Source organism: Anopheles merus, chromosome 2R (genome assembly GCF_017562075.2).
Source record: "Anopheles merus strain MAF chromosome 2R, AmerM5.1, whole genome shotgun sequence".
In the NCBI taxonomy this organism is placed as follows: domain Eukaryota; kingdom Metazoa; phylum Arthropoda; class Insecta; order Diptera; family Culicidae; genus Anopheles; species Anopheles merus.
In genome coordinates this window covers 38,187,940-38,209,505 of record NC_054082.1, presented here as the reverse complement: position 1 = coordinate 38,209,505, position 21,566 = coordinate 38,187,940, and the positions used below count along the sequence as shown (strand labels likewise).

The window sequence follows — 21,566 nt, the reverse complement described above, 5'->3', positions numbered from 1 at the left end:
AAGACAAGGACAGCAATATAATGCTGAGTTGCATTACGCCATCTATTGAGCAAACCAATGAAGCTATCGAGATTTAGTTTTTTTTTATGGATATTTGATTTTCCAGTCGTTTAAGCTCTATCTGTGGCGCTTGGGTACATTTCATGTGTGTGCCATATTAGCATCTGCGCTCCGCCGTCTCACTTACTCGTACATCCCAAGCGCCACAGATTAAGCTTAAACGACCGGAAAATTGAATATCCATAGAAAAAAATGAAAGCTCCTCAGCTTCATTGGTTTGATCAATAGATGGCGTATTACAACTCATCATTATATTGCTATCCTTTTCTTGCAATGTGTTTCGACAAGTTGCATTTTATTATGACCTATATACCCTTCTAACTTTCCGAGCAAAAATCTATATGAATGGTCGTGTGGTCAGATTCGTGGGTATCAACACCAACGACCATTACTCAAATCTCACTTGCTTCAGTACTGGTGGTTTCCGTTGGAGTTTAGTATTTAAACAATCGTATCGCCGTTCTAGTTCTAGCGATGCATAACTTCAATGCGAAACCATACAACAGTACAGAGGAAATGAGAAAGCTCTCCTCCAAGCGATGAAGCTCAACTGGTTGGGGTATCCCACCAACAGAGAGCGCCACCAGCTTTTTCGCTATTTTTAGAATGCATGAGTCGTTTGCCGTCTGCTAAACGAAGTCTTTCTATATTCCGTTTAGGTAGAGAACTTGAGTCGTTTAGAAGCCGTTTAGTGGTCGTTTAGTGGATTTGTGGCACTTGGGATGTTTCGGTATCGCATCTGCTGATTCCGTGGTGGCTTTTTATGACAAGTTTTCATTTCCTGGTGATTTTGAGGGAATCGGGGATAGATGGTATTGAACTTTTAACGGTTCTTTATCCCAAGTGCCACAAGAAAAGGACAGAAATATAATAACGAGTTATAATACGCCATCTATTAACCAAACCAATGAAGCTATGGAGCATTGTACCGCTATCATTGTTTTAGCTATCTTAATTTGTAACGAGCAATTTCGGCAAGCAAAGGAAGGGTAGAGGAAATGAGCGAGATGCAGCGATATTCGAACGTCAAAATCCCACGCCATGTTGTGCGGGTACGCTGCTGCGTGTTGTCAGAACTTGATTGCGTTTGTTGATGTTGCAACAGAGCACAACAACAATTCCTTGTGAAAAGTATCGCGCCGGCAACTGTGTAAAAGGCGTGAACAAAAAAGACGGGAAAAAATAACTATCACACGATGTGTGACCCATTTTCTTCCCCATCCGCGGACCACCGGCAGGCATAGCGTTTTGTAAATAAACCCTTATCCGAGCGTTCGCGCTTCGTTCGGCAACTTCCAGGCAAACAAGTGCCAACTGTGCATGTTTTTTTCTCCGTGAATCATGCAATTTAGTTGCTGCGTGGAAAAGTAGCCACGGAAAGAGTACAACACTCCTGCTGTGTGAATGTGAGTGTTTTGTGGTATTGGAAATGTGAAAAATGTGAAATTTCGTTTAAACATCGTGTAAAAAAGAATTGTGAAAGAAAATTGTAAGTTAACAAATTGTTGCAGCTTTGGGCCTTGGTTCCTTATCAGCAACGCAAGCGACATCGAGCGAGACGTAACCAACTCGGCGCAGTCGGCGGATACCATTCGAGAGCGTTCTTTATCCATATCGGGTTCGAACTGCGATAACACGATGGCAGCGAGGATCAACAAGCATTAATCATCAATTCTGGTACCATTCAGAGTGTGAAAGAGACGCAGTGCCACAGCACCAGTGGCAAAGGGAGCGTACGAGCAGTACGAGCACCATCAGCACGAACAGTCCTGTCACAACGCAGGGCAACCGAAAAGAACCATGTTCAAAATCGAATCGTACATTACGCCCATCATTCTCAGCTACGTAGAGAAGTACGTGAAAAACATCCGTCCGGAAGATTCGCAGCTTTCGCTATGGGGTGGCGAAGTGGTGTTCCAAAACCTCGACCTAAAGCTGGACGTGCTGGAGGAGGAGCTGCAGCTGCCGTTCAACTTCCTTTCCGGCCACATACACGAACTCTCCATCCGAGTGCCGTGGACAAAGATTGCATCGGAACCGATTGTCATCACCATTAACACGATCGAGTTTGTGCTGAAGTTGCGCGACAGCAATGATCGGAACGTGCCAAAGCGGGAACCGCCCCGTAAGGGCAAAAGCACGGAGGAAGCACCGCCGCCCGGTTACATGGCATCGCTGATAAGCAAAATCGCGAACAACATCACGATCCGGTGCCACAACGTGATACTGAAGTACGTCGAGGAGGATATCGTTGTGTCGATGAACATCCAGCAGCTGTCGATGGAATCGGCCGACAGTGGGTGGAACGCCGCCTTCATCGATCTCTCCCCGACGAAGGTGTCGCTCCGGAAGCTGATCAGCATCGTAGATCTGACCATCTGTCTGGACAAGCGAAACTCGGCCGGCAAGATTGAGGTGTGCCAGGAGCCGGTGCTGTACCGGAGCACGCTGCAGCTGCGCATGCTGGTAAAGTACAACGTGTCCTCGCAGGACCGCTCGTCACTCACGCGCATCGATGTGCATTCCAAGTTTCTGGACTTTAACGTGTCCTCGCAGCAGTTTCCCATGCTGATGCGCTTGTTCGATCTGGCGCTGGCGCTGAAGCAGGGCAAAATCAAAACCGAACCACTGCAACCCGTCCCGGATGGGGGTGTGGAGGTGGAGGATGACAGTGGGCAGGAGTCGCTACTGTCCTGGGCCTGGAATCTGCTACCATCCTTCTTCCCGGAGGAGAGCGAAAGCGACCATTCGGAGGAGCACGATACGCGCGTCCTGCACACCGGCCTGTACATCGATCAGCTGCGAATCATTTTCAAAACGCAGGAATTGATCGGGGACGGTATGGTGGGCCCGGCGAAGAAGATCAAGTACCACCCGATACTGCGTTTTGATTTTCATCACTTTTACGGTGAAATGATCGCTTGTGGGCTGAGGTGGTTCAACGTAACGCTGGGCATCTCGCGCGTGCAGGTGCAATCGCTCGAGGACTGTCCCTGCGGCCATCGGGATGGCATGGTGAGGGAAATATTTGAATCAATCGAACAGGTGCCACAGCCGGGGGAAAGCACCACGCATCTGGAGAGCTCGTTTTTTAGCGACAGTACCGGCGGGAACCGGAAGTACAACGGCAACTGGAACTACCATCTGAGCAGCTTCAGCCAGGAGCGACTGCTGCAGCAATTTCCCGCCATTGCGATCGACATTATTCACGAGGTGCAGCTGCCAGACGATCGGCGAACGTCCGAGTTCGGTAGCGATCTGGAGTTTAGCAATTTGGCGGAAAAGTACATGATACGGGTGTTTGTTGGGCGTTTCCGGGCAAAAATCTCTGCCGATACGATTCACCGATTTGAGACGCTCGCATCGTACACAGACTTTTACGAGTATCCGCCCTACTACGAGGATAAGCCGATGCCAACGCTCGCCCAGCTGCCTCCACCTTCGGCAGAAGATTACGATGCACTGATGCACGAGATCCCGCTGCGGCAGATACACATTACGCTCCAGAGCCCCACGATTGAGCTGCATTCCTTCGATCACGGGCAGCAGGAGAGCTTGCTGCTGCGGAAGCACAGCAGTGGAAAGATGCAACCTACCACCGGGTCGCAGCCGAGACCTGCGCTTACGGTGCAGCTGAATCGGGTCGAGTGCAACATATTGGCACCGCTCTACCCGAACCGGCTCGTCTACACTACCTGTCAGCTGCCAGAACCGCCGGCCAAGCTGTTCGATGCCTGCTATCAGTCGATTTCCGGCAACTTGGAGCGCATCCAAGTGAAGCTTCATCATTCACGATGGACAGACGCGACGGTAGCCACGGCCGTCAGCATGAACTACCAGCAGCGTATGCTAATCCATCCCTCGCTCTGGCCCAACGTCGAGCTTAACAAAACGGAGCACAACGTTACTGTGACGGATCTTAAAGTGATCGCCAATCCGCTCCAAGCGCTTACGACCGCGTCGATCGTACAGTCCCTGGCGGCGCAACAAGACACACCCGCCATCGATTGGGAACCGTTGCAACAGCAAGTTAGGTCACTGCCCTCGGTCGATCTGCTGCTGTCGTATGTTCACCTGCGCAAGGTGGAAGCGGATCGCACCGAGTGCTACAAGCTGCTGGCCCGCAACTTAAAACTGCTCACCTACCAACATGATGCGACGGAGGAAAAGTCCCTGACGGCCCTCTGGCCCGACCATTCCACGGAGGAAGATTTCCTCACGGTCATACTGCAGCTGCCCAAACGGCTCGATGCCACCATCGAACATCCGCCGCTGCTGTACGCGAAGCTGCTCGATCTAAGCCTTAATTTGGATCCAAATTTTCTCGCCTTTCTGGATCTGTGGCAGCGGGCCCGCCCACTGATGGAGCGGACCATTTCCCGGGCCCGGTTCGATGCACGGCTCGCTGCGAAACATTCCAACCGCATCGCGGTACAACAACACCCCAACCTTCGTCCGACGACACGAAGCGAAGATAAAAAGGAACATTCCGCACCGGGTACATCCGTCCATTCGGGTTCGGGCAAGGTGGGTTTACCCGGTGGTGGTGGCAGTGGTGCAATAGTGCATGGCCGGCCACCGTCTACGCTCGGCGTTGAAGATGCTGATGCGAAGGAGAGCATCGTTGCAGCGCAGGAAGAGGGCAGATCGGCGGTAGATAACCAGTTCTGGGCAAAGCTTGCGAAGAGAATCATTTTCCATCTCGAAGTGAGCCACTTTACCGTATGTCTGCCGGTAAATAATATTATCTTCCACTCACTGAGCGACTCGCTGGAGGATGAGTTTGGGCTGAATGAAATATTCATGATCAAGTAAGCTCATGAAATGCTACAAATCTCCACCGGGCTGTTTAATAATAATGCTATTTTGTTTTGTTTTTTACAGACTGCCCCTGATCTCGGTCAATTCCGCCTTCAAGTGCCAAACGCTCTCCGGCTGCATCAACCGCTTCCCTATCAGCATTGCCAAATCCGTCTGGCCGCTAGAAAAGGATAGCTTCCCCTGGACCATTTCGCTGGCAAATGCATCCAGCTGGACGTACCAGAATGGCGAAATGAACAAGCTGCTCGATGAAACGACGACCAACATTTCGATGGTGCTGAACTTTAGCGACGATGCGACGACAACCGCCTCCTGTTCGTCGGCCTGTTTCCACATCGATACCACACCGTTCCGGGTGACGCTCGTGAAGGAGCAGCTGGTACTGCTGCGCGCCACCCTGGACCGGCTAATGCAACTACCGATGATGCTGCCGGCTGACCAGAGCCAATTAGAGGAGGGTGGAAAATCGGAAGCCGCCCAGCAGTTCCTGGAAATTCCGCAGCTTCCCGGCGGCAGCTCGGTGGCGGCGGTGGACCTGCGCGAGTTTCTCGACCTAGCCCACAACTCGAGCGGTGGATCGGAGGAAACGCTGAAGGATAAGACGAACACTGCGGGCGATGATGAGCGGCGTTTGATGCCATCGCTGTGGTTACAGTGGACCTTCTCCAAGCTCACGATATGCTGCATTACGCGGGACGCTGTGAAGGGTGTGCGTACGGAGCGTCTCAAGCTGAAGATCGAGCTGGAGGACATCATTTATTCGCTTGACAAGCAGGAGGTGTACTCGCAGGTGAAAGCAAAAATTGGCGGCATGACCGGCGCTTGCTACGAGTGGCAAGAGAGTCCTTCACGTCAGCAGTCGGCTGCCGCTGGTGGTGGTGTTGGTAGCTGGATTCGAAACGAAGCCCTGGCAGTAACCGTGCAAACGGGAGAGGCGAGTGAATCGAGCAAAACGACCGGTACGGATACGTTTTTCAACATGACCATCACGCGGGCGGAGACGAAAAACGTACACTCCAAGTGGGACACGGTGCGGAAGTCGCGTGAGCATAACGATACGCTCGTCGAGGTGGTGATCAAGATGGAGCAGATCGATCTGCGGCTGGATCTCGATCTTCTCGGCGAATGTTTGCGCATGCTGCACGTTTTACAGCCCGCAACGTGCGAACCGTCGGTCACGAACGAAGGAGGGCGTTTAAGTTCGACCAGCACCAACTCGGTGCTTGGCGTGAAAGATTTGCCGTTGATCCATTTTGTCAGCAAGGGCTTTACGGTGTTCCTTCCGCTGCGCATGGACGAACCGGAACCATGCTCAGTTTACATCTTGAAGATCAGTACAATCACCGTGCATCACAACGTGGAGAATCCGATATGTCGCGTGCCGTTACGTCCGGACGTGTACACGAAGGCGGCCCAGATGCGCATCCTGAACGTGCCGGGCTCGAAGATAGAGGATCGCCAGTACGAGCTGCTGCTGAAGGAAATTTCGCTCAGCACGGCCACCTGGCGGGATGTGGTGCAGTACTTGCACGATCAGCAAACTTGCACCACGCACCACGACAACCCGGCGTTCGAGTGGAACAACCTGCAGCAGGGAGTGCAGCGCACGTCCCATTGCGATGTGGTGACCGTGTTTAAGGAGTTCAACTTCTCCGCCATTTATGCACCGTGCATCATCTACAAGAACGTGCTGATCTGTAGCCGTGCGATGGAGCTAAACTGCATGTCGGATCTGGTGGTGGACATCGATCTCGGCCAGCTGCAGCTGGCGGAGCGATTGGTGAGCAAGGGCAAAGAAATCGGCGACTGCTTGTTTCCACCGTGCAGCGAATCGCCTCAACATGAATCCGCGGCCACTGGCGTGATGATGTCGCGCAGTAACAGCTCGGTCGATGCGGGTAGTTTGCTCGCGTTTGCCTCCAGTACGCCCAGCGGTGACGATACGGGGCGTGAGTCCGTAAAGTCCTACCGAGAGTCGGTGCCATCGTCACGCTTCCGCAGGAGCAATTCGAAGCTGTCGCGGTGCGAGGAAGACTCGGGACTGGAATCGTACCGCACGTGGGACGGTAAGCGGCCACGTTCGAGCAGCAGCAGACGAAGTGGCATCCAACGGCAGCGCAAAATATCGTCCATTTCCTCCGACAGTATTTCGAAACCGGGACGTACCACTTCCACGGGCCAGACAACTCCGGTTGTTGTTCCGTACGAGGTATGCCTGCTCGGTGGGTACTTTAAGATCAATCTGTACGCTCAACGAGACCGTAGCAAAGGCGGTGGACCAGCGCTAAAGCTAGTGCTCGCCCAACCGAATGCGCTTGTGTCGCTCAGCTTGCTGGAGCGTGTTCTGCAGCTCTCCCTGTTCGATCTGACCGTGGAAGTGGACGAGCTGGCGATTGTGAAAACGGTCACCGGTGAGCCGGATGAGCTGGGTATACCGCAGCCGATCGTTAAGACACGCTTCGTCAACAGTCTGACCAAGCGAAGCCGTGAGTTGAGGGTCGCCTTCAAGCGGCCGATTAAAGTGACCGTCTCCCACGGCAAGGTGAAAGAGCTTATGGAACTAGCCACGATCCTGGACGACCTGTTCAAACCACCGAAGGTCAGCAAACGCCGTGGCACGGGCACGATCAAATCCCTGCCGAAACCGGTGCTCAGTGGTAACAAATTTTTGCTCATCAAATCGCACCTGCTCGATGTGGAGAAGATTCAGCTAGATCTGTCGCAGGTGATGCTACACCTGCTCGATGAAGATACGAGCCGCCCGGCACAGTACAACATGAAGCTGTCCTTTTCTTCCCTCCACTCCACGATACGGGTGCAGGAGCGGCCGGAACGCATTGTATTCGAGCTGGAGCTGGCCGAGCTGCTGCTCAGTGCCGGCGCGTTTGTAATTCTGCATCCGTTCTCGTTTACGGTGCAGCTCACCCTGGCGCAGGAGTACTGGAAGCGCGAGCCGCTGGTGCAGATCAAGCTGCAATCATCCTACTTGCAAGTGGATCTGATTCCGTACATCTTCCACCAAGTGGAGCTCATCCGGAACGATCTGTTGGACGCACTGCGCGCAGAAGACAGCGAACGAAAGGATTCCGTTTCTACCGTGCACAGTGCCAACATGACGCCGAGCCGGGAGCTGCTGATACCGATCGTGCCACCGCGCTTTGAGCAGAAACGCACAAAAGAGATGCAGGAGGAATACTACCAGGATGATCTAAGGTAAGAAGAGAATGAAGAAAATCATACATTTACTCTAAATTGTCCTTTTTCTTGGCCAGGGCCGGAGCATTCCAGTTCATCGAAACGATGAAAATTGCCGAACTTCCGCTGCCGTATCAGATAAAAATTATTAACCGTGAAGTCGGCATCATCTGCTGGCGCTATCCGCAACCCCGAGCGCTGCACCAGGTGATCGTGTATCCGGTCCCGATGAACACCACGAAATCGGTCAACATCCAGTGCAAGCTGGAACACTATGCCGAAATCAATGGCAACTTTGTGGAGGTGTGCCAGTTCACCCTTTCCGAGAACGAGAAGACGTTTCTCAAGCTTCCGCAGCGCAAGATTGCATCGGCCATCTGGCGGATAGTGATGACGCAGAATGTGGTCTACGACGAGGGCAGCAGCGCAAGGGGGCGCGATGAAGACGATGAAACGACCGACGGCGATGCGCACGAGCACGACGATCACGCAGCCCAGCAGCGCAGCCCAACGAACGGTCTTGGCAGAACGCTGCTGACGACCATCACAGACGTGCTGACGGACAGTTCCTACCTGCCGGGGCAACGGGTGGTAAGCTTGCCATACCGCTTGCATCCGAAAATCTTTGTCGCCTGTATGCGCGTCGATTCGATGTTCAGTGCGGCGCTCGTACCGAACGTGGAGGCAACGATCGATCTAAAGCCGGTGCAGCTGAACCTGTTCAATCACGTGCCCCTCCAACCCGACCGTCCACTGCCTAAGCCTTTTGAGCGGTACCGGCTGTGCCGCGAGTCGGCCGAGTTTGGTGCACACAAATTTTTAATGCTAAATGCGCACCGATTCCGGGGCCAGTGTGCGATCTACGACAATCTGGACCTGTTTGTCAGTGCGGAGCTGAATGTGCATTGCGATCTGCTCGACTACAACTATTTTACGTTTGAAAATGCACTGGAAGTGAGCAACGTGAAAGCGTACGGGTGGTTCTGTGAGCGTACGCTGGAGTTGAGAACGATTACGGATGATATCCGCGTACGGTACGGTCCTTCGATCGGGTACAATCTAGCTGTGGCGGAGCGGATATGGAACCGGAGCCTGTCAGCCAGCGAGCAAGGCACAGATCCAACGTTTGTGCTGTACAGCAGGTACATCGTTTGCAATCGCACTCAAATTGGACTCAAGTTTGGCCAGTGCGGAACCACGGAAATGATCTACCTCGGACCGAACGAGCTGTGTCTGTACGGGTTTCGAAGTTGCCGGCAGCGTCAGCAACTGCAGCTCTATTTTACCGAAGGCAATACGCAGGTTGCAACGGAAGCGTTTGACGTGTCGAGAGATGGCCTGCAGCAAGTGTGCGTGCAGTCGATCCACGAGGAAGACATGGAGGACGAAAAGATGCTACTGGTGCGCGTCGAGTCGCTTTCGACTGATACAGTTGGTGGTGGTGGTGGTGGTGGTAGCAGTAGCACCCAGCGTTGCATCACTATTGAAGGACAAGTGGCATTTTACAACATGACCTCGCAGCGGCTAAAGTTCCAGTACCGCTACTACAAGATTGTGCCAAATAGTGAGCGTAACTACGCCGCGACCAGCTTCCAGGTGGCGGCAGGCGACAGTGCCAATCTGTTCTCGCCGGCCAACAATAAAAACCAGCAAACGATCAACATTGCGATCGAGGGTGAGGGTGGCGGGCGGGCTGGCTGGTCGGGCGATGTTCCGCTGCGCGAGATCATGAACGGTGGGAGTATGCCGTATCTGGTCAAGATTCCGACTACAACCATCACGCGCGAAGGCTACATTAGCTACTGGGTGAGAATTGTGCGGGAAAAGCTGGCGGACAGCAAGTCCGCCCCAGCGCTGAACGGTGAAGTGCTGGAGCGTGTGCTCGTGATCGTTTGGCCACTGTTTATGGTGGAATCGTTGCTGACGGTTAATACAACGGTAAGCTTGATGGGATGGGATGCAGATGTTGCCAGGTACAACAGTGTTGAGTGTTAAATTTCCCTTCTTTTTCTCTTGTTCTTCACAGGCTTACGAGGAGAAACTCGACCAATCGTTCTCAATCTACGGGCAAGGGCAGCGCCGCCAGCTGAACGTGGCCGGTACGTACTCGGACGAGCACGAGCTAGCACTGCGGATGAACTTTAACTCACCGCACGGTGAGGATAAGCGGAAAGCGCTGCTCTCCTACCGGCTGATCGATGGCAAAACGTTCTTCCAAGTACCGGCCCGGTTCCGGAACATCGAAAACGCACTGCTGGCGCTGCGTAACAGCCAGCGCACACCCGAGTGGCCATGCTCGCGCGAGGAAGAGCTCCGCTGGCGGCGCGAAAACTCAATACAAGAGGCCACATTCCCGCTGTATCACTGTTCGGCCGCGTACGAAATGTCCTGCTGCCTGATGCTTAACATTGCCCCGTGGGCACTGTTCATCAATCAGCTCGGGTGCGAGGTTCGGTTGCGGAACCACACCACCAACGATGTGAACATTATCGCCCCGAACAGTATCATCATGCCGTTCCACGTGGAGACGGCATTCACGCTCGAGATGAACGTGACCGGCGGCGGAGGCGGCGGCCAGCCGAGCTTACGTTCCGAGCTGATCTACATCAACGGCGCGGACGCGAAGAAGCAATCGCCCAGCGGCGGGTGTGCAGTTTTACCGCTGGAAGGTACAATCGACATCATTATCCGTACGGAATGTGAGGTAAGCGCTACAGTTAAATGTTTTATTATTCTTAAGTCTGCCAAAGTACGTTCACATTTTGGATGCACTGCGCGGGAACACGAAATCGGGCTTAACTGCTTTGATGGAGTCGCGGAACACTTGCAGCACACGATCTACCCGCTCGCTCGTTGCATTCTGGCCCATGAGTCCGATGCGAAATACTTGCCCAGCGGTCGGGCCAAGCCCACCGCTAATCTCGACCAGATACGTTTTCATCGCGTACTGGGACACCTGCAGCCAGTCCAGACCAGTCGGCACACGGATGGTCGTGACGGTGGACAGTCGGTCGCGCTCCTGGGCGTACAGCTCGAGGCCCATGGCACGCAGCCCATCGTGCAGCCGCTTGGCACAGTCCTGGTGGCGGGCAATGAGCGACGGGAGCGATTCCTCGCACGCCATGGCAATCGCTTCCCGCAGCCCGTACAGCAGCGTCGACGATATCGTGTGGTGATAGCTGCAAAGGGTAACGACAATCGAGCAATTATTCCAACAACTTTTTTTGCTTCATCATTCCGCGCGTCGCAAGTCACTTACATGCGTGGCCGACCGAAGCAACCCCAGTAGTCGCCTACGAGAAACATGTCCCAGTAGTACACCTTCACCTTCGTCTGGCGCCGCGTGTACCGTTCGCTGTTAGAGGGAAGCACGTAAAGAGCAACAAAACAAAAAGAGAAGTATAATCAAATCATTAAACCAACACACTGACCAGAATGATAGCATGACGAAATGACGTCGCCCTTCTCCAACTTACACCGCCCGGTGGTTGAAGGAAATGGGCGTAATGCCCGGCGGTGCACCGAGCACCTTCTGCGAACCGGTATAGGCCGCATCCACCTCCCATGCGTCCATATGGAACGGTGTGCCGCCGAGTGATGCAACCGTGTCCACCACCAGCAAGCAATCGTGCGCCCGGCACAGTGCACCGACCCCTTCCAGTCCCTGCAGCACTCCGGTGGACGATTCGCCCTGCGTCAGGAACAGCACCGTCGGACGGTGCGTTTCGATTGCGCGCCGTATCTCGGGCAGCGCGAGCGAACTGCCCTGGCTGGCGCGCACCAGCCGAACGTCCGCACCGTACCGCGAGGCCATATCGGCCGCCCGGTCACCCCAGTGACCCGTGTGGCCAATCAGCACCACGTCACCGTCCTCGAGCAGGTTGCACAGCGTCGCCTCCATGCCGCCGTGCCCGGACGCGCTCAGGCAGAAGGTGGCCGCATTGTTCGTCTGGAACAGGTACCGCACGCCCGCCTTTATGTCGTCCATAATTTTGAGCGTTTCCGGATGCAGATGCCCCAGTATGGGCCGTGCCATCGCTTCCAGGACGCGCGGCGGAGCATTCGAGGGGCCCGGACCCATCAGCAACTTTTCCGGCACTACCAACGGAACGCGCAACACGTCCGGCGCACTTACGCGATACTCCATCGTCGGTTGGTTGGATTGCTTGGATTTGCGAACGACGACTCGGTACTAACTTTGTCGACTTTCACCGGTTGTTGGACGTGCACTGACTAAGCTGAATTTTGTCTTCGTGGACCGGTTTTTATGAGCGCAAATCTTGCCAACTTATCGCTCGCGTGGTATGTGTGGTGTATTTGCTCGCGCACGAATGCTGTGTCGCGCGCGAGAGAATGAGAGAGATGTGTGTTAGTGTGGGGGCTGGAGTACGAACAAAAAAAACGTTATCAGCTGTACAATCCGATGCGGTGCGTATCTACGCGAGAGCATAGCAAAACAATACCACCTCCCTCGGGCGTACCACACACACATACAGAAGGAGTCATCTCCGACGTCTGCCCAACCATTGCGTCGTCGTGCGTGTGTCGCGTTGTACCTTTAGAAACTTGTTGTTGTAATAAGGCGCGGAAAATTATTTGTTTTGATCTTTACGTTTATGTCGCATTTAGGCTTTAAACCCAATAAGAAGCGTTAATGGTCCCTTATGGTACTAGACTAATGTAATTGCAGTCCATGCACTCCTCACAGTTTATCTACATTCATTATCAGATGGGAAAATGTAGCTTCAAGAAGGCCAAATGGACAGCTGTATGAAATATTGGGTCAGTGGGAAAAGCGGGGTCATTGAAACGTGCAAAGGCGTCTTGGGGTAGGAAGTGGTTTCTGCGGTTTCGGGTGTGTACGTTTGCATAGGTCATGGTTGGGTGTTTCAGACAACGCATGAATTTCATTCCACTTGCACTATCACACACGCTTACAATAATTCCCATGACCCTTGCCAGATGTTGACCAGATTTGCTTCTTGTTGTCGTTTTACAGGTTATGAATTTAGTCCTAACGTCCATGACGGAGAACAAAGTGCGCGTCTTCATCTTGGCCTCCCAGTTCATCGTAACGAACTATTCGAGCATCGATCTGCACTGCTGGTCGTTTGCGCTGCCCGCGAACGAACGGTTGGAACAGTTCAGGCTAACGAGCAACAGCGGGCCTCACAGTTGCTGCTACAGTCTTCCAAAGAATGGCACCAAGTGCGAGAAGTAAGTGTCGCCTTCAGTGAAGTTATCCATCGTATTGACCGTAACCTCATCCCCTCTTCTCCACAGCCCCAAAGGTACCGTGGTCACGATGCTGAACAATGTTTCGCAGCGCAAGGGAAAGATAAAACCGAACGCCAACTTCAACCACTACCTGACGGTGTACCAACGGCGGGAAAATGGGAGCGAATTTTCCGCTCCCATCTATCTGAACAAAGCGCTCGCCCGAAAGTCGCTGAGCGTACCGACCGCGGCTAGCGATGCCGTCGAGCGGCGCCATCATCATCATCCACTGTCGCTGTCGATCGTGTCGCACCAAGGGCAGCAGCATGTGTCCATCTACGACGATCCGTGCCCGTCCTATTCGATCGAAAACCGCACCGACTTTCACATGTACGTCGCCCAGTCGGACACGGTGCAGCCGAACAAGGCGGCCGCGGCCCTGCCCGAAACGGTGGAAAGCAATTTCGCCTGGTTCCAGACGGTGGGCTCCCGGCAGACGGTGTACTACACGCCGCCGGCCCTGGACGACCACTTTCCCGAGCATCACGAGGCGGAGCTGGCGCTGTTATTTGCGTGCGTCAGTGGCAGTGCGATCCGGTGGTCCCATCCGGTACGGGTCGACGAGAGCAAGAGCAACATCTTTTTGAACATTCCGCTGTACGGTGATTTGAAGCTGGCGATACGCGTGCGCAACCGCACGACCGCGCTCGTGATCGACTACATCAGCCAGGATTTGGAATTTTCTGCGAAGGACATTCGAACGCGCCTGTCGAACCCGATACGGCCACCGGAACCGGCGGCAGCGTCAGAGTCGGCTGATGCAACCGCGCCCGGTACGGATTATCGCGGTGCGCTCGAGTGTGATAGTGGTGGGCCGCGGCCGGCCCAGGGTAAGGTGCAGCTCGTGCAGAGCTACTTCCGCACGGTGATGATCACGCTATTCAACGATGAGCCGGACCGATCGTGCTTCAAGCGGGACATTGTTTCGTTCAACTTTGATCGCGTCGGTGTTCGGGCGGAGCGAGGAATCAATGCGAACCAGGTCACGCTGCACTGTGCGAACGTGCAGGTGGACAATGAGCTGCATTCGAGCGGCGAGTACGACTTTCCGGTCGTGCTGTGCAGTGAGGATCACGAAACGAAGCACCGAAAGCTGCCAGCGCAGTCCCCGCCCAACCCTTACCGGCTGGAGGATGTGCTGGACCAGCTGGCAAAGACTGCGCTCTGCACGTTCGAGTGCGATCTTGTCGCGGAACACGATGACGGCGAAGAGGTGGACGTTGGAGCTGGTGGTGGTGGTTGGTCCGGTGCGGAGTCGTTGCGCGTCAAGATCAACCCGATCAGGGCGTACATCGAGGACACGTACATCAACGTGCTGGTGGACTACCTGATGGAGTGTCTGCCGGCCGGGATGCTGCACGAGCAGCTCGATCACGAGACGGCCCCGACCCGCATCCGCTGCCAGGTGGGCGAGGTGCTCGTGCCGCGTGCCGTCGTCCAGCAGTCCAGCTACCTGGCCGAACCGATCAAGTTCCGGTGCGTGCGCATCGAACCACTGGCCGTGCTGCTGTCCGTGCACGCCTGCATGCGCCTATACATTGCGCTCGACCACAGTCCGCTCGAGTTTACCGCGTTCGAGCGGCGGTCGGTGCGCACGCTGCCGATCAAGTTCGGCAACGCCGTCGGCATGCACTACCTGTCCGGGGCGATCTTTGGTGGCGGGTGGGTGATCGGGTCGCTCGAAATACTGGGCAGCCCGAGCGGACTGGCCCGGTCGGTGACGAGCGGGCTGCGCGATTTCGTCTCCCTGCCCGTGCAGGGGCTGTTCCGCGGCCCGTGGGGTTTCCTGGTCGGGGTGACGCAGGGCTCTGCCTCGCTGATACGCAACATTACCGCCGGTACGGTCAACTCGGTCACGAAGCTAGCCCAATCGGTGTCGCGCAATCTCGACCGGCTAACGCTCGACACGGAACACGTGCAGCGCACGGATGCGTTGCGCCGGCGCCGTCCACTGGGTATGACCGATGGATTTACGCAGGGACTGACGGGGCTCGGCATCAGCCTGCTGGGAGCCGTCGGTGGGTTGGCCCACCACCCGCTGCAGGCCACCAATCCCATCGGCGTGGTGACGGGCATGGGCAAGGGCATCGTGGGCGCGTTCGCCAAACCGATCAGCGGAGCGGCCGAGCTGGTTGCCCTGACCGGGCAGGGGATGCTGCAGAGCGTCGGCTACAACACGCTGCCCACGCCGAAGCTGCACTCGCGCCAATCGCTGCAGCGGCTGGAGCCGATCCCGCACAAAGCGCTGTGGGAACCGCAGGCTGCCTGCGGCGAGGGAACGCTGCTCTTCACCGTCCAGGCAACGCTGGCGACGCACGGCGAGTATCGGCTCGTGTTGGTCGCCATCTACAGCCGGGCGCTCGTCCTGTACGACGTCAACGACTGTCAGCTGCTCGAGGTGCTCGACCCCAAGACGGTGTTTTTTGACACGGACGAGGAGTGCGACGCTACGCGGCTTACCATCCGCGTGCGGCCGAAGCTTCCGCCGCCACCGTGCACCGACTACGAGCTGTATCCGATCTCGAGCCGGACGTACGATTTTGTGCGCGATTCAACGATGCAACTGCCGCGCATCGTCGGTAGTGTGGCGGCGTTACAGCAGCAGCAGCAGCAGCAGGCCAGCTATGGTAAGGTCAGTGCTGGTCACAGAGCAACCGCAAACGCCGGTGACGATACGATCGGACTGGACGAGAGCAGTGTGCTTGAGCCGGCTATTGTTGTGGATGAGCGATCGGTCGTGCTCGATATCGAGCGACGATCGTCCACTACCAGTGGCGGAGAGGAGGATCTGGACGGTACGGGATTGCTGCTGAATGATGACACCGGTTCAACGACGACGGCCGCGATCGCCAGCGCTATGCTCGACGCGGACTTTGATGAGAACGCACCGGACGGTGGGAAGGATGATAGCGAACGCAAGATAGTGATCTTTTTGGACGAGAACCTGGTGAAGTATCTCATCACGTACGTCGATCTGCTCAAGCGTACCGTGGACAGTCGAGCGGACAGTCTGGGTGCGGACGACGGTTTAGCATTTCTTCCATTCGAGTGTTGAACGTTCTAGTGTTTCAGTCCGCTGTTAGCTGTTAGATAGGTTGCGCATAGTCAAGGGATAAATTATTATAATATAGGCAAAGTTCGGCTGTCGATGTATCATATACCTCAATAAAAACGGGCCACCGCAATCAGCAGGACACTGTAACATTACGGAGCGTTCCAAAACTTTATTGTCAAGGGATCAGATCCTGAGATATGTGTGTGTGTCTGTGCTGATGAGTATGAGTTCACTTAAGCTTAATGTCTTGCATAGCAAGTAGGTTCCAATTTCCCAACAAAAAATGTGCCCAACGAAAATACAAAGCTAATGCCCACAATGGTAACCAGACAGTCACCGCCAAATTAATTCTCCCTAATCTATCGGCCGATTCTACTTGTCCTTGCGCAGCTTCTGGCTGGACAGCTCGATCGAGTCAAGCCACAGCTTCAGCTCTTCCGGCATCGGTGGCCGCTGCTCGGCACCGGGAAACTCCTTCATCAGCTCCAGCACGTCCACGTTGGTGATGCACTGCTTGGACATGGCGACGGCACGCACGAACCCATCGGCAAGCGTCACAAACTGTTGCTCCAGATAGATGGCCTTCTCGTCCCACCAGACCAGCTTGGTGGTGATTTTGTACGCGGTAAAGATGGGGATCGTTCGGCGATAGCGCACGCTCGACGCTCCCTGGACAGCGCCACCCCGCTTGGCCTTAATCTTGCCATAGATGCCCGTCAGCCCGTAAAAGTGGAAGCGTGCAAAGTCGAGCTCGCGCAGATAGCGTGCATTGTTCATGTGGCGGATAAAGATGTCCACGTCCTGCGTAGTGCAGAGGCCGTAAATGGCCGTCTGGTCGGTCACCTTCCGTTTGCGCTGGAACAGCATACCGTACCCGAGGGTGGCCACACAGCGAAGGAAGTAATTCACATCCCAGATCATGTACAGGACCAGCAGTCCCACCAGCAGGGCGCAGGAGAACATTTTCTGTAAAGTGAAAATAATGAGTTTAAATTGGGTTTTTTGTTTTTAATTTTGTTTATGAAAGTTTTTTTCATTCAAACATTTATTCGAAGCAAACAACTACAGTAACCGTATCGAAAGAGTAAAACAGTCAATGGAATGGCCATTTCAAAATAACGGCTCTTTTAAAGCATTTGCTCGAACCTCGATTTGATTACAACGGTAACTGCTCGAACGGTGGCCCTGTTTGCTCCGTTCTGTCAAAACCGCTCGAACACACATCATAACCTCATTTATATGACGTGTACCAATTCCGAACGGCCAATTCCAAAACAGAACCATCGCCGGCAAGTAAACATGCCGATTTCATCAGATTCCTCGCAGAATATATAAAGTACAAAGGACAGGGACAGTGAAAATCTCACCTCATTCGTGCACGTTTGTTAGATCCACCTTCAAACATGGATCTTCCCGTCTGGAAACTCGCGCTAGTGCTAAGTGTACTTGTTGGTTCCATCAACACAAAAGCAGGAACTGGTTCAAACGCACCGAAATTCGTGGCCACGCACGAATGGCAAGAGCTAAAGAAAGGACAACCGATCCCCCAGGGATTGCACGTAAGGATCAATCTGACCACTGGCAAAAAGGAGGCAAAACTGCTCGACCCAGCCGATGGTGGGCCCAGCACCGATTCGTCCCTTTCGATGGTACCCGGGGAGGAGCTAAAAGATCATCCGGCTGCTGGGGCGGGGACGGCCAGTGACCCGCAAACCGTGGCTGGCATGAAGCTGGAAGCACTCCGGGAAGCGCTCAAAGACATTCCGGCAAACACGTACGAAGAGGACGAGGCAGAGGGCGGCGAGGCAGTGGGCAGCCGATTCAAAAGCTACGAACAGATCAAGCAAGAGCTGAAAGACGCCAATGTGGAGCTGAAGAGTGACAGCGAAATCATGACCGATCTGTTCACCCGTTTCGAACGAGCGCTCCAGCACACATCCGGACTGGCGGATCGGCAGGAGCTGGACGTACTGTTCGAGGATCTCGAATACCTGGCGCATCAGATCGACAACGCGCTCCAGTTCATCGACCGGGGCGGTGTGGAGAAAATCGTCTGGCCCAGCCTGAACCGCACCGGCGACGCGCAGACACGCACCAGAGCGCTCAAGCTGCTCGGCACGATCGTGCAGAACAATCCGAAGGCAAAGGTCGCTCTGATCGAACGGAACGGTGGCCCTAACCTGCTATCTGCCCTGGGGCGTGCCTCGACGACGGACGAAATTTCGGCCGCCCTGTACGCGTTCGGCGGTTTGGTGCGCAAGTTCCCCTTCGCCCAGAAGCAGCTGCTCACGCCGCACGGCTACAGTGTGCTGTACGGCGTGTGGGAAAAGAAGGTCGAGCTGAAGGTGAAGGTGAAGGTGCTGCAACTGATCGCGGACGTGCTGGTGGACTATCGCAGCGCGATCGCAGCGGCGGGCGAGAACGACGCAACGACCCGGGAGCAGTACCGCTCGACAAAGCTGCCCGAGGGGCTGGAGAGGACGGAGTTTTGCAAACACTCGGCTGCCTTCTTTCACCAGCACAAGGCGGCCCTTATACCCGAGGACAATCTGACCGATGAAACGGTGAAAGCGCTGCACGCTTGCCGCCACCAGCTCTGCCACGAACCGTGGTCCCAGTGTCCGCTGTTCCGGCACACGCTGCTGGTGCTGCGCAACAATCTGGACCACCGACTGGACGAGGACGTGGAGTTGGTGGAGTATAGAAGAGAGATTAAGCGCAGTATCGACGAACTGGTGGTGGATTTGTACGGTCAGCCAAAGGATGAACTGTGAGCGAAGCGTACTGTGGCGCTTAAATTAGGCAGATACTCTCACTGTGTTACAAAGCAACTATATTTATAGCCAAATGAACGAACATTTGTTGTATAGGACTGATTAAGTTAATTAGAAAGTTTGTATTGTGCTTTATCGTTTCCCAGATCCGCCCACAATCGGTAGATAGGTCGACAATATGGACCGGAACCGGTTGCTTACGTCACGAATAAATTGAAATGTTCACTTCCACATTGTTGTCATATTGGTTTCCGTTGCAAATTTACACAATAGAATTTACACAATTGTATTGAATTGTAGCTCAAATTGACTAGAGAATAAATAAATCCCCAACAGCTCCCCTACTGCTCCGTTACTACATGTTACTTTATGCTGTCTCACGGTTTGTTTTGGACTTTATCCCCCACTCAAAATGAGGAGGTTTACATATCCAAAGGTTACTTGGATACCTATTGGCTAGTTACAGTGGCTTTTAACACGACAAACAGCAGTTCAGTTAACAGTTAATTATACACACTGTACGATATATCTCGCAAAAAGCACACAATTTCGGTGCAAAATTGCCTAAAATCAACATCTTACCGTGATTGATTGACTACTACACAGGTGCACACTCAGCAGAAACCGTTCCACAACTATTGAGGCTTCGTATGGCTGCTATGCCACGAAAACCTACCCTTCGCTTTCTCTAACGGGTGTCCAACGAACCTGTTGGTTATGTGTTTGTCTTCGCGGTTACACACACACACACACGGACGATCGACTGCACTTCTTACCTGGCCGTTCGACGGCGATCGGTCAGAAAGAAAGAGAGAGCGATTGATCGCTTCACTTGCGTAGCTGCTGACTGCTGACCTCGTTCGACTCGATCCAGCCCTTCAGTACGGCCGGCTGTTCCGGTCGCTCGCGGCACTCGGGGAACTGCTGGACGTACTCGAGTAGATTAACGCCGATGGCACGCTGGCGCGAGTACGCCACCGTGCGGATAAACCCATCGTGCAGCGTGATGAACTTGTGCTCGAAGTAGATGGACCGATCGTCCCACCAGACCAGCTGCGTCTCCACTTTGTACGGCTTGAAGATGGGCAGCATGCGCCGGTACCGCACCATACACTCGCCCTGCAGAATGTTCTTCGCGTTCCCGAGCGGCCAGAACCGGGTCCGGCCGTACCAGTAAAACCGGCAGAAGTCAAGCTCGCGCAGGTAGCGCCCATTGTTCATGTGGTTAAGCAGAAAGTCAACATCCTGCGTCGTGCAAAACCCTGCAAAAGGGAAGAAACCGTAATTGGCGATGTAATGTTTCGCCCGTGTAAACTGTCCCCCAGCCCTTCACAAGTACTACTCACCGTAAATTGTGTGCTTGTCCGTGACTTTGACCCTTCCCGGTAGCAGCAGCACGTGCACTACGGTGAAGAACGTCCGGATGAAATAGTTCACGTCGCACACCGCGTACAGGAGCGCCACAAACACCGCCAGAGACCACATGTTGAACCACTGTTTGCCTTGGGGGAAAGTATTCGATTGTTTAGCAGCTTATTAAATAATGTGGATATGGATATGTTTTGCTTCCAGCGCTACGCAAGGGCACTTTAGCGCTCTGTCAAGTTGACAGAATTGCCGGGTTGTTGGCAAAACACGCGCATACGCATCGGCGAGCGACCTTGAAAACGATGTGAGTGCCTATTTCAAAATTCTCTTTCCGCTTTTTTTTAGTGCCGATGGGATTTGGAGGGAAACCAAATTTCCATACCACACTCGTCATATGAAATGGTAATGCGGTTCAAATGGCTCCAAATGTCGAATTTACACACTCGCAGCAAAACATTACCCAAAGGCTGCTTGGATACTTACCGTGTCGGTTGGAGCTGAGTTTGCAAAAGGGCGTTTAAGGGGGACGGTGGCAACCTTTGTTCGTATATCGGCACAGCATAGCTGACAACGGTCTTGCGATTAGATAACAATCCGAAGTACCGGTAAGATATGCTTGCTTATCGTGGAGATAATGAGTCAACCACTGTTAGTAAGTTCGGTTGATGAATGGAGACTTCGGAAATGGAAGCTCTTATCGCTAGCTATTTGTGGATCAGCGTGAAGGTAACGTACGGGAAGGGCTTGGGCAGTCTAAACCCCCAGCACAAATACAAACCAAGGGGATTTCAATTTCGGTCTTCCAGGTGCGATTCAGGTAACATTGGAGCCTCCGAATGGCATTAGAACAGACAGACTACCCTAATGAGAGTAATCTTCCAATTAAACAATAAAATACACTCTTCACAGCCAACTTGACCAACGAAAGTCGCTGCATAGCAACGGCTCCCGCTGCTCACACGAACGAAGCGTATGCCCATACGACACATAAATAATAATCTTACATTGAATGTTTG

The 21,566-nt window shown here is 53.9% G+C and overlaps 5 protein-coding genes across 6 annotated transcripts; 2 read left to right on the top strand and 3 right to left on the bottom strand.

The window, feature by feature from the left end:
• The first annotated feature begins 1,154 nt into the window (after positions 1-1,154).
• LOC121589231 (vacuolar protein sorting-associated protein 13B) lies at positions 1,155-16,555 on the top strand. Its single transcript, XM_041907981.1, has 7 exons — positions 1,155-1,678; positions 1,749-4,871; positions 4,945-8,094; positions 8,154-10,014; positions 10,103-10,780; positions 13,076-13,293; positions 13,360-16,555. Exons 2-7 carry the CDS (start codon positions 1,861-1,863, stop codon positions 16,406-16,408), a joined length of 11,967 nt encoding a protein of 3,988 aa, XP_041763915.1. The 5' UTR covers positions 1,155-1,678; positions 1,749-1,860; the 3' UTR covers positions 16,409-16,555.
• Positions 10,775-12,333, bottom strand: LOC121589235 (3-hydroxykynurenine transaminase). The gene is made up of 3 exons (XM_041907991.1): positions 11,553-12,333; positions 11,336-11,431; positions 10,775-11,255 (listed from the first exon to the last, which is right to left on the bottom strand). Exons 1-3 carry the CDS (start codon positions 12,221-12,223, stop codon positions 10,832-10,834), a joined length of 1,191 nt encoding a protein of 396 aa, XP_041763925.1. The 5' UTR covers positions 12,224-12,333; the 3' UTR covers positions 10,775-10,831.
• A 2-nt stretch (positions 16,556-16,557) lies between the features above and the next one.
• Positions 16,558-19,853, bottom strand: LOC121589236 (protein THEM6). Its single transcript, XM_041907992.1, has 2 exons — positions 19,765-19,853; positions 16,558-17,374 (listed from the first exon to the last, which is right to left on the bottom strand). The coding sequence occupies exon 2, from the start codon at positions 17,369-17,371 to the stop codon at positions 16,781-16,783; it is 591 nt and encodes a 196-aa protein (XP_041763926.1). The 5' UTR covers positions 17,372-17,374; positions 19,765-19,853; the 3' UTR covers positions 16,558-16,780.
• Positions 17,650-19,411, top strand: LOC121589234 (nucleotide exchange factor Sil1). Its single transcript, XM_041907990.1, has one exon. It carries the CDS (start codon positions 17,812-17,814, stop codon positions 19,180-19,182), a length of 1,371 nt encoding a protein of 456 aa, XP_041763924.1. The 5' UTR covers positions 17,650-17,811; the 3' UTR covers positions 19,183-19,411.
• LOC121589237 (protein THEM6-like) lies at positions 19,219-21,423 on the bottom strand. Of its 2 annotated transcripts, XM_041907993.1 has the most exons (3): positions 21,034-21,423; positions 20,529-20,684; positions 19,219-20,444 (listed from the first exon to the last, which is right to left on the bottom strand). In XM_041907993.1, the coding sequence occupies exons 2-3, from the start codon at positions 20,665-20,667 to the stop codon at positions 20,011-20,013; spliced, it is 573 nt and encodes a 190-aa protein (XP_041763927.1). In that variant the 5' UTR covers positions 20,668-20,684; positions 21,034-21,423; the 3' UTR covers positions 19,219-20,010. The 2 variants fall into 2 exon arrangements, with proteins under 2 accessions (XP_041763927.1, XP_041763928.1); XM_041907994.1 differs by lacking the exon at positions 21,034-21,423 and having other exon boundaries at positions 20,529-21,011.
• Positions 21,424-21,566: the final 143 nt, after the last annotated feature.

Coding starts and splice junctions, on each gene's coding strand:
- LOC121589235 (XM_041907991.1), bottom strand. CDS start 12,223: ATGGAGTATCGCGTAAGTGCGCCGGACGTGTTGCGCGTTCCGTTGGTA. Junction 11,432..11,552: donor TCCTTCAACCACCGGGCGGT/GTAAGTTGGAGA, acceptor TCCCTCTAACAG/CGAACGGTACACGCGGCGCC. Junction 11,256..11,335: donor TGCTTCGGTCGGCCACGCAT/GTAAGTGACTTG, acceptor TACCCTTTGCAG/CTATCACCACACGATATCGT.
- LOC121589236 (XM_041907992.1), bottom strand. CDS start 17,371: ATGTTCTCCTGCGCCCTGCTGGTGGGACTGCTGGTCCTGTACATGATC.
- LOC121589237 (XM_041907993.1), bottom strand. CDS start 20,667: ATGTGGTCTCTGGCGGTGTTTGTGGCGCTCCTGTACGCGGTGTGCGAC. Junction 20,445..20,528: donor GGACAAGCACACAATTTACG/GTGAGTAGTACT, acceptor TCCCTTTTGCAG/GGTTTTGCACGACGCAGGAT.
- LOC121589234 (XM_041907990.1), top strand. CDS start 17,812: ATGGATCTTCCCGTCTGGAAACTCGCGCTAGTGCTAAGTGTACTTGTT.
- LOC121589231 (XM_041907981.1), top strand. CDS start 1,861: ATGTTCAAAATCGAATCGTACATTACGCCCATCATTCTCAGCTACGTA. Junction 8,095..8,153: donor TACTACCAGGATGATCTAAG/GTAAGAAGAGAA, acceptor TTTCTTGGCCAG/GGCCGGAGCATTCCAGTTCA. Junction 13,294..13,359: donor AATGGCACCAAGTGCGAGAA/GTAAGTGTCGCC, acceptor TCTTCTCCACAG/CCCCAAAGGTACCGTGGTCA.